Source organism: Camponotus floridanus, unplaced genomic scaffold (assembly GCF_003227725.1).
Source record: "Camponotus floridanus strain SB8 unplaced genomic scaffold, Cflo_v7.5 scaffold27, whole genome shotgun sequence".
Classification (NCBI taxonomy): domain Eukaryota; kingdom Metazoa; phylum Arthropoda; class Insecta; order Hymenoptera; family Formicidae; genus Camponotus; species Camponotus floridanus.
In genome coordinates, this window is record NW_020229403.1 from 1,353,237 (window position 1) to 1,370,052 (window position 16,816).

At 40.0% G+C, this 16,816-nt stretch overlaps 1 protein-coding gene across 4 annotated transcripts in view; it reads right to left on the bottom strand.

Moving 5' to 3' along the window:
- The window catches only part of LOC105252237 (zeta-sarcoglycan), a 191,510-nt gene that overhangs the window by 63,785 nt on the left and 110,909 nt on the right, over positions 1-16,816 (bottom strand). Inside the window, exons 1-2 of one of the 4 annotated variants that reach the window (XM_011259539.3) lie at positions 4,380-4,653; positions 955-1,013 (exon numbers count right to left, since the gene is read on the bottom strand). In XM_011259539.3, coding sequence (XP_011257841.1) covers positions 955-1,013; positions 4,380-4,421 — 101 coding nt within the window. In that variant the 5' untranslated portion in view covers positions 4,422-4,653. Of the gene's footprint in view, positions 1-954; positions 1,014-3,879; positions 4,341-4,379; positions 4,654-16,816 lie in introns of those variants that run through there. The other 3 variants (XM_020027849.2, XM_011259540.3, XM_011259538.3) reach the window with 3 other exon arrangements.

The window sequence follows — 16,816 nt, forward strand, 5'->3', positions numbered from 1 at the left end:
AGATTGTCTTAAACTTATTTAATGACAATACCATACTTTGAAAAATAAAATGCACGTTAACGCAGGCTCGTTCGTCGCCTCGTGAGAACAAAGTTTTGCACAATTACGAGCCACTCCAAGTCTGGTTGTTTAAGTATTATTAAACAAATGATGGATCGTTTAATCGTGTAAGTTTCGGCGGCCGTTTCAGCGTTTAACAACGTCGTTTAGAAGAACGATTGTATGCTGTAATCACATCTCGGATTAACGATCGCGGCTGCGGATCCGCGTTAGATCAAAAGTGGATTTGCACCACGTCGGGACGTCTCATCTCGCGTCACGACACACTCCGGTTTTGTTCTTGCAATTCAAAACGAATTCAAACGCGACGTCGACCTGGCAACGCCTCAAGCATCGCGAGAATTCATCCAGTAATTTTAGTATGTTGACTCCGCGTGCAATTTGCGGACGATACGCGTCACGAATTGCATTCGACATATAGCGTTATTCACCGAGAAGACCGCTGAAATTTATCTTGCGCTGTCGGACATTTGGCGTGATCCATTGGTACATTGCTTCAGCTTACGTCAAGTGATCTCAACAACGTTCTATACTTGTCACACGTTTCGGTTAATTATTGAATCTAGAGAGAAATGAGGCAAGAAATTCGTCATAATTATTTTCGATCCATCATTTATTTACGGTTGAAAATAGTCCTGGGTTAATCATCTATTTTCGCGATTTTATCTTTAATATTTTATAAATATGTCTCATGGGGAAAACATTACGATTTGCAATTTAAAAGACCCATATACCGCGATCTGCTTTCTTCGAAAGCAGTCTGATCATGTTTATCGTCGCAGAATCGTTTTTGCTATTTTTATCCAAGTGCCTGTTTCCCTCAGTAATAACCTCGCCGGCGTTGCATTTGTTATTTCTTCGGCTTTGTTATGCATGCATTTTGTTTTCGCTCACCTCAGTCTGCTGTGCTCCGTGTGCGGTGATTCCTCCGGCGATTTGTAACTGTTTCCGGTCTGCAACAAAGAATGAGAAGTGTAATGAAGACCCCGATTCACGCAGTTCATGTCTAATAAAGAGTAAAAGAATTCTACGAATTTTATCCGCGTTCCCTTGCAACAATAATCGCGAACTAGAAGTGCAAAATCATGTAAGCGCAAAAAAGGTTCGTTTAAACGAACCGAGAGAAAATCCCGTTTGCTGAAAAATATGTTACGACCATAAAGGTAGGAATAAAAGGAAAAATATTTCATATATAAATAGTATAAAAATTACTGCATTTTTCTCAAATATTACGTGCGTTGAATAAAGAGAATAATGCACCATGCATCAAAATGCATTGTGTTATATTTAAGGTCGTTTTCTCGCGAGCAACCGGCCATTTCAATCAAAGTTCTCGCTCCGACAACCGACGACATTCGAGGGATTAATTCGATCAACCGAATTCGATTGTCCGAATCCTGCTAACATCGTAGGATTCTCGGATCATGTCCGAGTGTCATCTCAAAATTCGCGACACGGCTTTAAACTCACGCGACGTTTACTTCGGTCAAAATATCGGGACGGTCTCGTGGACCGAACAAGCAACGTGTCGGTCGCGAAATAATACCCTGGGAAACGAAACATTCGTGAAACACGTGCGTTGGCCGTTAATAAATTGACCGTGGAGAACAAGGGGCCCGGTTACGACGACGCCGGCGTCGAATTAGTTCGCGAGAACGTGTAACAACTCGGAGCAACGAATGGAATCCAAGGGATTTCGCGAGAACGGATCGCGCGGCGATGTAATTAGAATTTATGTCGATTATAGCCCGGCGGAAAAGAAGAAAAAGGACACGCGAGAGCCCCGGCGAGGCAATGCTAGTATATTTTCATCGAGCAATTCGCATCATAAATTATTCCTTCATTACCCGTCGACGATTCGCGGATATCCTTTCGAGCTATCGCTCCGCTTCCCGGAAAACGAATATTAAAGTACGCGGGAGCGGCTGTTGCGCGTTATCGGGGATGCAATTATGTTTCAAATCGTCCATACCGTCGATTATTATCGGCGCGATGCGATTATTAAAGCAAAAAACGATCGGCAAACTTGAGCGAGATGATCGCAATCGGGAAATCCTCTCTCTGTCGCCGCGATTAGAATTTCTCTCTTTTTTTTTCCTCGCTTTTCCTTTCATTAGACAAGCCGTTAGTCGCGCAATCCGACCAACGCGAAATGTTATTCTCGCGTAAATTGTGAACGCGGTTACGTCGCGACAATCGAATTATCAGTTATGGAAATTTGTGCGTTTGGAAACAATGGTCATTATAAATACCGTGCCGCGTTGTGGCATGCGATAGAACCGCGTATCGTCGATGATCATGGTACGAACAATAATGATTATTTCATTTCAATCAACCTGCGGAAATTGAACAGTTCTGGGAAATCGAAAGGACACTCGCTCGCTTGTTACTCTACGCTCGATAGACGTCGATTTAAAACTACATCTAATTACATATACTCGCGTATATATACACATATTGCGGCGCTCGCATTCTATCCATTACCAGTGAGTTAACGAAGTTGAAATCAGTTTGATCGATCAGTTAAAGTAAATGATTGTCGAGTTTGGCTGGCCGTTGATCCCGCAACGATTCGATCGCACCGATTATGTATATCGCAACAATCCGCAAGCTTTGACATCTGTTGCGTGGCAATGTCATGACGTTACAAGATATTAATCAGCAAAACAATTGAATGCAGATATATTGTAATGAAACCACAAAGCTCTTTCGCTATGTAATTTAGGTATGATTATTCTAAAAAAACATCGAAATTAGGAATTTAGATATGATTATTATAAAAAAACATCGAAACGTCAAAAATCTCTCCTTGTCGGATTAAAGTCTGAATTTTCCACTAATATTTGTGATCGTTTGTAGCGCTAGTGTTACTATGCTTTTTAAAACATCCACCGACTCGATTGCTCCTTCAATCATCGCTTTGGCATCCGTTGCGTGGCGATATAAAATAATAATCAACGGAACAATTGGATGCAGATGTTGTAATCAAATCACAAAGCTCTTTCGTTATATAATAAATAATTAGAAATTTAGGTATAATAAACAACAAACATAAAAAAACAACAACACTAAAAAAAACATCGAAATTAGGAATTTAGGTATGATTATTATAAAAAAACATCGAAACGTCAAAAATCTCTCCTTGTCGGATTAAAGTCTGAATTTTCCACTAATATTTGTGATCGTTTGTAGCGCTAGTGTTACTATGCTTTTTAAAACATCCACCGACTCGATTGCTCCTTCAATCATCGCTTTGGCATCGGTTGCGTGGCGATATAAAATAATAATCAGCGGAATAATTGGATGCAGATGTGTTATAATCAAACCACAAAGCTCTTTCGTTATAAATAATTAGGAATTTAGGTATGATTATTCTACAAAAAAGATCGAAGTGTCAAAAATCTCTCCCTGTCGGATTAAAGTCTGAATTTTTCACTAATATTTGTGATCGTTTTTAGCGTTAGTGTTACTATGCTTTTTAAAACATCCACCGACTCGATTACTCCTTCAATCATCGGCAATTTGGCATCTGTTGCGTGGCGATATAAAATAATAATCAGCGGAATAATTGGATGCAGATATGTTGTAATCAAACCACAAAGCTCTTTCATTATATAATTGTAAATTTAGACATGATTATTCTACAAAAGAGATCGAAGCATTAATAATCCTTCTCTGTCGGATTGAAGTCTGAGTTGTCCATCAATATTTAACGTTATTATGATACTTTTCAATATGTCCGCCGACTCGATCGCTCTTTCGATCACGTCGCGATTAATCGCGTCGTTTAACATCGATTATCACTCGTTCGCGACTTACCTACCGCGCGAACATTTATCTCGTAATCCAGTCTCAAGTAGCGACCGTCTGCTCCTTGTAAGTCTCATCCCGTCCGCAATCTAAGATCAGCACTCAGTCACTCTTTCTCTCTGGCGCCTCTTTCCGTCGCCGTGACGCGCAATCCGCAACGGAGTGAATTCTTCCCATCCATCCGGGGACAGTCAATTTATCCTTATTTTCTCTCGACTTTCACTTTGCTCGAGAGAGAGTCGAGTGTTTTTCTTTTTTTTTCTTTCCCCTCCCTTCCGTTTTCCACCGTGCGCGCTCCGAAAGCCACCCCTCGGCGAAAGACGCGACGCGACTTTCACTCGATTGTGCCTCGGCCAAGTTGTGCTTGGCCCGAACGAGTAGCTCTTGGCACGGGAATCGCTATCATTCGTTCTGCCCCTCCCGTCTGAGACGGGAATGAAGAACAAGAAGAAGACGACGCACGCGGCTCTTTCCTTTCTCGTTTCTCTCCCGTCATCCGTCTCATTTACCCTCTCTTTCTCTCCGTCCTGCCATCTGTCCCGCCTTTTCATCTTCTCCTCTGCACCGGGCACCGGCAAAGCGGAAGGAGGACGAAGAATGGAAATGCGACGAGGAAAACACCATCCACCGGGGTCTACTGCCTCCGTACCGAAATACACTGGTCTGCGCTTATAGTTCACTCGGCGGAGACTGAAAGAGGAGAACGCGAGAGGGAAGGCGAGAGGTTGGATGACTGCGGGTTAAAGTGGCGTCGCGTGTACAACCGCACCGACGGCGGAATATACGACACTGCAGAGAACCGCTTCGCCGCGCGGGAAACTGTCTTCCGCTCCGTCCTTTCTCACCTACCGTCCCGTGGTCGCATCCGCTATTTTTTCCCTGCGAGTCCCGAGGAATATTATATGCTCTTATTCTCTCGCTTCCTCTCTCTCTCTCTCCCCTCTCTCTCCCTCTCTCTCTTTCTCTATCTTCTCTCTTTTGTCTCCGTCAAATGCGGCAGACTCACTCGCAAATATGTAATAAGTCAAGAGCATTGACCCGTTTTTATCTTAATATTTAAGAAATTCGCATTTTATATTATGTATTACATAATCAAGCAAGCTTCGCGTTAATATTATCCGTTTATTAAATTTTCACGCAAATTGACCAAGTTTTGTCATATTTATGATAGGATAATTATTCCATGAGATTGTGTGTTATCCTTTAGTTGAACAAGAACATTGCTCATTATTCATATTATACATGTATAGAATGTCTCGCCATTATCATATAAATGCGTAATAATTATAATGAGATGAACATCTCGGAATTTCGCGGGAATGCGAATATTTTTTGTGAGCTTATTTCGGTCGAGCAATTTATGTATTTATTTATTGACGAAATTAAAATCTTTTGACAAAAAGGATACAAAAAATAGTTACAGAAGAATGTCATAAATATTACATATTTAAATTAATATTTAAAAAGGATATACAAACTGAGCAATATATTGATCAGATATCATTAAATATTTATACCATCATGATAAGACACATTATACATATATTTTTACTGTAATAAAATAATGTGCACAGTGCATCTTGTTATTATATAAATACTTAATGATATGTCGTCTGCTAATTAATATATATTGCTTATTTTTGTATATTCTTTCCATCAATAAACCGAATAAATAAATAAATTTTGGTTTATTTTTCGCTTAAATAAAATTGTGAGGAATATTTTAAAAAGGAATATTTCATCTATTTAAATAATCACGAATAATAAAATTCATTATCAATCATGTATGGCGGACACAGAAACGAAAGAAAATTGCACGATAGTGAATCGATAATTTTCAAGCCTAAGGAGAAATGTCTGGGAAGGAGGGTAAAGAAATTTATCTAATATTGTACGTGTCAAATGGATTTTCGGCGGCAGGCGCGAACGAGCCGTCGAGCCCCATCGAGTCTTTGTTAGTTGCGAATTGTAGTCGGCGGCAAGGTGCGTATTCCATGCAGAGAGATATTGTGGTTGTAAGCGCGGACTTAGGATCGACATGGAATCAGCCTAATCATCCGAAAGTGTTGCCAATGTCCGCCGTTAATCCGATCGCAGATGTTTCACTCTAGCCGATTCTCTCGGGGCGGCCGTTTCTCTGTTCGTTCCCCTCGCTCGTTTCGGCCGCTCGTGTCTGCTCGTAGTGTTTGTTTGCGGCCGCGTTAGCGGATTCTAATCGCGGTTACTACGCTCTTGCGCCCCAAATCTGCCACCGCCACCAAACCGAGTACTTAAATCGAGTGAAACGTACCGTTGTGTACAACGCATTTAGGTTAAAGCACCTATTTTCAATTAGGCGGCTTGGCCGCTTCTAGGCCGATATATCTCGCCCGCTTCGGCGATTCTGACTCATGAAACTGGCACGGAAATTTCGCGTTGATTAATCGTATGCGCGACTTTTCGCGATTTATCTTGTCGTCTCTCAAATGGCGCGTTTTAATAAAACAGAGATTTCGCGAAAGTTCGGGAAAATATAATATTAATCGTTTGATTAATATCCTGGAATTTAGCAAGCCATAAATGGGGATCGTGCAAAACATATTTTGTGTCTTTTAAGCGCCTAAAATATTTTTCACCATTTTATATTACTCTTTTTGTAACATGCAATTTTATTGTATTTGCTCGCAATACTGCAAACTGTTTCTTTTCCATTCGTACACATTTCCGTGCACAATATTTTTTATTTCACGGAAATTGTTTTAATTATATTTTTTCGTTTCAAAAGCAATCTTTTCATCACTTCCTATTGCTGTATTTTTACTCTCTATATTTTTAATCTGCTGATTTATTTATCATAAGAATTATTGCATTGACATAACGCGAAAACCGAAACCCCAACGTGTAGAGTCTTAAATACTTTTAACTCGTGAAAGGCGAAGAGAATGAAGTAGGTAGGATGAAAGGGAGGGAAAAACGTAAGAGACTAGCAGAGCTACATACGCAAAAGTGGTAAGAGAAGAATGAAGAGGAAGAGAGCAGGAGCAAACATGCAGGCGAAAAATATTTTTGAAGCGAAGAACGCGCGCGCGCGCACAAGAGAGCCACTCTCTAATTAGCTTGGTATACGGGGTGGCTTTTTGTTTAATTAACACGCTCGTAGTAAACTACCTCCTATGCTGCGCGCGAAGTCGCTCTTTCCAGCCCCGATGTAGCGCTCTTTACATCCTTTTTTTCGCCATACTCATCTCTTTCTCTCCCTCGCGGGCTACTCTCCTTTCGCTTGTGATACATCCGATAGGTATTAGTTTGCTTAAAACACACGCTCAAGGGTGTCGGGTTTAAAAGGACGACATTGGTAGGTGTGTCTCTCCAGCGAATCTCTATTTCTCTTTTTGCGTCGCGCACCCCCTTTTTCTTTTTATTTATTTTTTTACCGCCGACCGATGAAAATACTGGGCTTCGGTATTTTGACAGCCGGTGCATTCTTGTTGCGATACATATTTGTTCGAATTCGATGAGCCGTATCGTCAAATAGTGGTGTCTCAATCTCTCCCTCTCGAGAAAACCATCGGACTCGCCGAATTTGAATTCCCGAATTTCGAAAGAGAAGTAATCTTGTTAATAGAAAGCTCCCAAGTTTATTGGCATCGCGCCCATCGCTGATTGATCGTTTCATCTTCGCCTTTAGACGCCTTTAGACTTTCGCCTTTTATTCGATTAGAATATCAGCCTTTGTTTTCGTTTTACTATACTTGAGCGATTCTGTTATCTTACAACTGGATTACATCTTTTCTCAGGACATTGCATGCGATGCGCTTCGCGCTTCTCGATAAAAATAAGTCCACGTCGAAAGTACAAACCTCGCCAAAGGATGAAAGAAAAATATTATGACTAAAACGTAATGGATATCTTATATTCTTAGCTTTTACTCTGTCCATATGGGTTCAATTATATGACAGTTGGTCACAATTCGTTCAGTAGCTCCGCTAAAATTAAATATTTAATAAAACATCAGAAAGAGAGAAAGAGAGAGAGAGGCAATAAATAGAAATATTGTATTCATATAATAAATATATTTTAAGAATCCTCATCACTGTCACTGAAGCCATATTGAATCGTATTTGAATTATTATAATTATATAAGCTTTTTTTATGTTGCAAAATATTATATTATATGTCGTAAATTATTCTTTTGTCAATCATTCGCTGATATATGAGAGATTGATAAAATAAATCATATAAATTCTCCTCTATTATTCTATATAACTGAATGCGTATAATTCAATCTGTGTACCTTACATTTCCAGATTTAAAGATAGATACAATTCATCAGGATTTAATTATTTATTAATTGATAAATTGAAGAATTTTCGACATGTTTCATTTTAATAACGCTATACGATCGCATATTTCACATATTCCTAAAATTATGATTATTTATGACAAAGTTATTCTGCCAGCCAGCGATCAGTGTCGCAACTCAGTCCAGAGAGTGAGTTGAAACCACGTGTCGAACAGACTCAGCACGGTATCACGGCATTGAGATATGAGTCTTCTCTGTGCACGCTTTCGCAGTAGAACCTGGAAACGAGAGACACAGCTTTCTCGTTCTCTCTCTCAGCTTAGTCTGGTCTGTATGTTAGCCGGTGAACGTTAGCTGCAGGTGGCGCAGCGTATTTATAGCCGCGTCGTGACTCCTTCCTCTTTGCCAACAACACGTCGGTCCTCCCGGTTTTCGTGCGACTCCTCATTGCGCCTCTCTTTCTCATCCTCTCTCTCTTTCTCTCTCTCTCCCTATTCCTCTCTTTCTCTCCGCATCTTCCTCTCTCGGCTGTTGCTCGCGAAGGTCTACTTAACGGCGTTAAACCGGCTGGTGCGAACGGCGACTTCCGCTGGAAAAGCTGGACGAGTGAGAGTACGCGTTAAAGAATGAGTTTAGCCAACGGAATAGAGGCAGCCTCGAAGAGGATTATCTCGAGTTTCGTCCGCCGTCGAATCCGCTGCCGCGAGAAGCGGAAATAAACGATCAAATGACGATGCGTACGTGCGCTCGACGGCTCATCGAAATCTGTCGATCGCCGTTACGTGCCGCTTGTACCGTCCCGATGACGGAATGAATTTTTATGCACCCCGGAAAAATCGTTTTCCGAGTGCTTCTACATCGGAATATCGATTTCAACAGAGTCGAATACAGATTTTTTTCAAACTCAGGAAAAGTGCACTTTTATAGCATTGCCATTGAAAATCTCTTGTTTGGATTTGATTGTTTCAATTTTCCTTTCGATTATATATATGTATACAAAGGAATAATTGTAAACATCTTAATTAATTCGAAGTTAGAATAATTAGAAAAAAATTTATTCAAAAGTGACAGAAAACTATGATGACGATGAATATTGTATAGATAATATTTCGCTTAAGGAGATATAAAAATCAGCTGTATTTTCATTTTTGAATGAAACCATATGACTTTTTTGTGCGTATCGCGATTTTTATCTTCTTAATTATTTCACATAAAAATTTAATTAAGATATATAAAATCGCCCAAAAGGGCAAATATCTTAAGAGATATTTCATCATTTATTTTGTCTCTGAAATCCGCGATCACAGATGAATCGATGATTTCAAAGCTGGAAGATTGCGTGTTAGATTCGCGACACTTTCTGCAAAGTGCTCATTGTTAATCGCGATACGTTCCCATGCTCGCGCTTATTCTTTCATCACACTGCCGGATTCTTTGCGAGATCGAGATCTCGCACGCTCACAGAAATAATCGCGATAATCGGGCAGAACGTGCCATGCAACCGGCGACCCCTAACGACTCTTTACCCTTTTGTTCGCGGGGGCGGTTCGTTCGCTTAGTCCGGCCAACACTTTTACATCCGGCTTAGCCCGCCACCATTGGATAACACTTCGCGAGCAACGACGCGACCGCGGCAGTCACTTTCAGCCGGCGCAAGCCGCCGTTCCTAAACGGTTAAAGTCTTGTCCAAACTCGGGGAAACTCGTTTGCTCCGCGGCTGCCGCTGCTATCTCATAGCTGCGATCTCCTCTCAATCTCCAAGTCTACCTCCTACCCGCCGCGCGACTGTTTTCTTCTCTCTTTGCGAAGATCTCCCTATCTTACTTGAGGAAAGAAAAGAGAAACGGCGCGGTCTCTTCAGATTATTTCGAGAGCAAAAGAGTCGCGGGGATTTAAAGATGCTGTGAATTCTCTTTATTGAACAGACCAAGAAAACACGCCGGATAAAAGATGTTAAATAATGTTTCGCCTATAGAAGATTCATAAGGTATCTATTTAAGTACGAGAAAATATAGAGAATCGCAAGCAAATAAATACAAAGTTAAATTACACGGCTTGGAAAATGTTTAATAAAATTGTAATAATCTAAAAATTAAAACGCCCATGATACGAAAAAAAATATCCTTGTAAGAAAAGAGTATACATTTTTTTTTAAAGCACGGATTTAATTAGATATTATTTTGTATTAAAATTATCTTGGATTTTATATTGTTAAGACACTGGGCATTTCGACTTTTTTACAATTTTTTTTCTATACTTTCTTTTCTCTTTTCACGTATATATAGCGGAACTTTCAACCTGCGCGCTCAGCGAAACTTCCGAGCGAAGCAGGGAAAGATCTTACAGCATAAAAGGATACCTGGTTGTTAAACTGGAAGTGACAACGATTTTTCTCGGATACGTCTTCTATGGCGAAACGTGACCCCTTTTAGCCGGCGCATGAGTCGGGCTATTAAAGGAGGATGATCGATGATTTGCGCCATCCATTACTACCGATGACTGGGAATGTAACCCAGGTGCGTTATTTGCACGAATAACGCTTCTGATTTTTTCACAACGTATTGTGAACGGGGTAATCTAAAAATAGATACGTGCTGTGCTTTTATCATTTAATTTCCAAACAAATTTGAGATTTAAAGTTTGAGAAGATAAATTTTTGGGAAATGTAAAAAAAGCTCGCTGTAAGAAAAATGTTACATTATATTCGAATTATTTCACGTGCTTGCATGATGCAGGTGTTACGTCGATAAATCAATAAAATAAATCGCAGCGTCATCTTTCCGCGATCTCTTCTTGCACGAGCTGTTTAATCATGGGAAAAGTGATAAAAATGTATAACAAACGCCATTATCAATAATTTTTTTCAAGTATACCTCGCCTATATCGCAGGTTTCTTGTAAACTCACAGTTATTTTATAAAGAAATATCTAGTCTCTCTGTATATAAAATACCGAATATTTATAGAATAGCGTTTTATAAAAAGAACCGTGGCTTTTTGTGAAAAAAATTAAATTTACACAAAAAGCCTGCGATACACATATACATAATCGTTTTTGTCCTCTTTTGATATCGGGTCGTTAAAGGGCAATGATCGACGATTCACCACAACGGCACCGCAAGGTCCCATGAGATTTTGCATTAAATTCATAATCAATGTATGAAAGTGCATTTATGCGATGTATCGGAAATTTATAGACAAATCGTCTAAACAATCAACAAATCATTTAAACAAAAGGATCTTTAATTTAGAGAGTCTCTGTTATTGAACGAATAACCGAAAAAAAATAATGAATACAAAATTGTATTGCTGAAAAAAACATTGAAGAAAAACCTTACATCTCAGGAATATAATTCTGATCATTTTTTATTTTAGCTAGCGTGTGATGTTCATTTAATCAACATTTCTTATATCAATGAGAATAGAAAACTGCATCAATTGCTTATAGAGTTAATAATCGTTACAAACGATATAAACGCGCGTTTCTTGAAAAATGTTGGAACGAATCGCGAATTATTTACCCTGTTAAACTCCACGGGGGGAGATGCTTTCTTTCTTTGCAGTGATAATTCCACGAGAACCTGCGGATCGCAGATTGTTTACTCCTCGTAACGTAAACCCAACTTCTACTAACACAAACTTAATTCCACATCAGGCGATACCTATCGACCCGGTCTCTGTTATTACAGGATAATGACGGACATAATACCGTCGATGTTGTCCACAAGCTATCCTCACACCGAACTCGCAAGCGATATAGGTAGTGCAAAACACATCCCGCGCAACGGAGGATCAACAAGGAGTAAGAGGGACATTAGTGGAGGTATACGAGCCACATAATCAAGCCACGTCACAATGGTATGTCACTTATATGTACGTGAATTGCCGCCGTATTGGCGCCTCGTGTCGCTCAATGGCCGGATACCAACGCGTCGTGCGCCAGGATATAGAGGTATCTTACACAAAGACTCGCAGCTGATTATTGCTACGCTCGTGGCAAAGAGCAGCCTAGTCCCTGCGGCTAACCTGGCTTTCGTCGAATTGGTTTCGACATTATTGCGAACGCCAGAGCGTATTTCAAAGACGCGTGCGATTGCTTGTACTCTAATATCGATGTCTCGTGTATTAAATATTTCGATAATTAAATTAAGATTTGAAGTTTGGTCGGATTTAATTTGCAAAATTTCGTTATTTATCTCGTTAAAATTTTCTTTTTAATATTAAAATTTTCTTTTCAATATTAAACAATAATAAAATTTTCAATATTGAACGTTTTTTCTATGATAGTTGTACGAATTGTAAAAATTTTCTTGACATCTTTTTGCATTACAAGACGATATCAGAACTTCTCTCTTAAATAGAAATAGAAATACTTTTCTTAAATAGAAAGACACGTAGGGCAGAGCATTCATGGTTAGTCGCGTGACGAGATTCGAAGGGGGACAATCTGTTCCAGTAAAGTAAAATTGCATAAGTAATCTTGAGTGACGCGTCTTACCTTTTCGGCCGGTTAGATTTCCCCTCTCCTTGATATGCGAGGGAATTAAGGTATGTAGACGAAGGGAAGAAAGAAGGGAATGAGGAAAAAGCGCGCGCTCGCGATACGAGAAACACGCAAGAAGAAAAGAAAGGAGAGAGACTGGTAACGGTGGAGAGAAAAGGACGAGTGGGAGAAAGTAGGGTCGACTGTAAAAGCAACAGGTGCCGACGTCTAGCTAGCAAGCAAGCTAGCAGCTCTCGCAAGCCCCACATCTCTCCTTCTCTCATTCCCATCGTTTCTCTCTTTTCCGTGCATCTGACTATCCCTTTTTCTCTCTCTCTCTCTCTCTCTCTCTATCTCGCTTTTTCTTTTTCTTTCTTTTTTTTTTCTCTCTCTCTCTCTATTCCCCTCTCCTTTTCTTCTTTTTCTTTCCTTCTTCCTCTCACCCTCACAACTACCTTCGAGCAGATCCCGGCGAGATAGCAAAAATGTTTAATGGGGTGAACTCGCCGGAAAATACCAGGCGACCCACGTCTCCTCGTAGCACCACCCTGAAAATGTCGTTTCCCTCGATCAGTTTCGCATTAACGTCCCGAGCCTGCTTATCGAGGGCCTTTTCGTGTTTAGTGAGGATCTTTCTTTAAAAGGGTGGTATCTTGAACGCGCCGCGAATTCTTTCCAAGATCGGCACACGTTGCATTGCCGGTAATTTTTGCATCGCGAACGCCATGAAAATGTGCCGCTTGATATTTTTCTTCGAAACGAAGATATAAATGGAAAGGAAAGCATAACGCGAATGGATTTTTCTCTCTCTCTACCCTTCTTCTTCCCTCCCTCCCTTTCTCTCTCCCTCTTTTTCTTTCTGTTTCTTTCTCTCTCTGATATCTCTTTTAAAATTATCTTCGTGTTTTCAACATATTTTCCACTTGAAATTATATTTTAAACTTTAATAACATTAGTAGCTGCCTCTGACAGTTACTTTTTTAATATAATGTGCATTAAATTAACTAACATAGAGAAAGGAATTTGTAAAATATTTCTTTAAACACGTGCAATTTCTACGCAAATTCTTATAATGCAAGAGATAGATCTAGTACGTGATAGTTGGAGAGCGCGAAATTTGCGTAGCAACGAGACGTCTTCTTTCTCGCGAAAGATCCCGCAATAAATGCCGGGGGAACAAATGCAGCAATAAATGTTAAAGAGATCTCACTCGTCCCGAGAATGCGGCTTTAAAGCGAAGAAAGCTCCCGCGGGTCTGGCCGTGAAAGAATTCCAGGAGGGATCGAGATTACTTGGGAGGGTACAGAACTTTTGATGGAAATAAATGAAACGCATTAATAAGGCCGTAGGTATTTCGTGCGAGTCTCCGGCGTAATAAAATTTATACGATGTTTGCAAAAAAATCGTGGTTCTCCAATCTCTTGCTTTGCCGCGTTTATATTTGATTCTTATTAACGTCGAGATTGTTAAATAAAAACTCGACAAAGAGAGGAATCAACTGCTGTCAGGAATGGAATAATAATCAGTAGCAAACTTCTCTCTCACCAACGAGGTATTGTTATTATGTATTTTTCTAAACTTCAACAATACACACTGTTTTATTATCATCTTGATAGAATTTCAATGAGACCAATTAATTAATGAGAAAATTGATAATCACGGGATCAATTATATCGCAAAATTATTATACGCAACCGAGTGTATAGAATGTACTAAGCTTAATGAAATGACGTAAATCCGTCGTTAAATTAATTTACCACCAATCATGCAATTTTGAATTTATATCCAAACTCTCTATCCAGTGCGCGATGGCGCTCGAAAATGCGCGTGATTTATTGGAGATTTACTTTCGGTCGACGCGAACGATCGACCGTTCCGGCTTTACCAACACAATTTGCCGAAAGTATATAGTTTATAGCTGAACGCCCAAATTATCCCTAAATGCCTCTTTCCCTAAACAAAATACATAATGTACTTGAATAATTTTATCGATTCGCTTTATCGGTGATAACGCAGATGTGCGCTTGCTTGTACGCCATGTGTGTACCAAATGTTTACTTGTGCCAAAATTAAGTATGAAAAATGTCATGCGATGCATCGATTGTTCGATCCGCGATTTTTATACAAGACTCGGATATTTTTCTTCCGGCTTTTACATCGCGAGCACGTTTCTTCGCGTGTACATGCCGTGTACATCAGGAACGCTACAACCGATAAAGCGTTCAGCCACGTGCAAGACCTACCACCACGTAGGAAAGAAGTTGGCCGAGAGGAGGTGATTCGAATTTGGGGAGCAGCAGGACTTTATATCGTTGGCCCGCAGCCGCACGAAATGTTGTCTGGCCCGCCATCGCATATTAAACATTACCGAGGGGTCGTTTTACGATCCCTTGAACATATCGTATTAATGTCGCTTGCCGTGCGGTCGCGCACGCTTGCGGCTTTACATCGCTCGCTTCCAATTTAATGCGTCTGCCGCGAGAGCTTCCCATTGTAGTTCACCCCGTCTCCGGGCGTTTCAATGAATACGATTACGAACGCATGCGATAACGTTCTTAATGACAAACGTTTCTCGTGCCGAGATACTGTATTCTCTTCCACAGCGTTGCATCATCTACGGCAAAATATAACGTAGATTCTCGTATAATTATCTCATTAAAATCTTATGTTCCTATTATTAATAAAACTATTATTACTATTTTGGAATTTTTATCAGAAATTCATTCAAAATTATCAATAACAGGCGCATAAATTAATGCGATAATTTAGAATATTAATTAAAGAAAATATCCTCTCTCTTTCTCTCTCTCTCTGTTTCAAAATCTTTCTACTTTTTTCCGAGTATGAGTAATTATTATGATAAATTTTTCGTTGCTCTGTTTCCCGCAAGATCCAGTCGTGGCAAAAAAAACAGCCGCTGTTGCTTCTTGTAGTTTACTCTGCATCTCGCGGGAACGAATGAAGGCATTGCCGTAAAGAAGCGCCGATGAGGGCGAACTCTCACTTCCTATGCTAATGCTGAGGGCGAAGTCTCCGCCATGTTCATAAAGACGGCGGCGCTCCTCCGCCGCGAAATAAGACCTTTGCAGCTGCAACGCTGAGAAAGCAGAAGGGGAGAAGCCAGGGGTTGTTATGCTCGCGGCATCTGCCACCGCCGCATCCGATATGCAATATTTTCTTTCTCGAACCTGCGAGTCGCTCGCGGAATCGATACAACACTAACGAAAAATTTTTTGCCTCAAGCCAATTCTTTATAAATCTGCCAGTTAATTTTCTATCTCTATTGTCGTGCAATTGAAATCCGTACAATAATTAATCGATAGTAAAAAGCACGCGATGTGTGATAAAATAGCTTTTTCTCAATTTTATCAAGAATCTTACTCGTTCCTAAAATATTAAGCTCCGTGCTCCATAAATTTGATTAAAATTGATTTTTTTTTCTTTTTTACTGAATGCTATTTCTCTGTAAAAGACTAATCTAAACAGTCAATATATATATAATTTATATTAATTTTAGAAAAAATGTATTGAGCGGGATGTTGCGCGATCTCATTATAGTATTGACGGATCAAGGCAACCCCAAATGCACTCATTCGACGAATATCCGTTATGCCAACACGACTATCACACTATACAAATGAGATAACGTATATGGATGTGACAATGCGGTAATTGTACATGACAATGCAGTAAAATTCATGTTCACATAAACGCACTGTATTTGGATTTATCGAACACATATGATAAATGAATGTCGCCGTCTCTGCAGTCAACAGCATCTACGATAATGCGCTTTAATTTATGATGTCGCATATAATACGCTGAACTAATTAAAGGTTTATTTCCGTGTTAAAATACAGTAGAAAAGCGAATGAATGATGTGATGATCGCGAAATCGGCTGACGTTCGCGTTGGGTTGTCTTTCTGTGTTTTGATTCCGCTTCGATCGAGTAAATTCAGATCGAAGAAGAGAGACAGTCGTGCCGAATCCCTCGGCGATGTTACGTGTCTGATTTAATGTTTGGGGACTCGATGTCGCGGGGCTGCCTGGTGTTTCAGTAAACGTTTTATCCACGGCGGTGTGACGCTGATAGGATTTCAGACTGACTTTCTCTCTCGACTCCCATCGAGAGAATTCACAGATCCGGAAATGGAGAGAGTTTAACAGAGACGAGACGTGGAA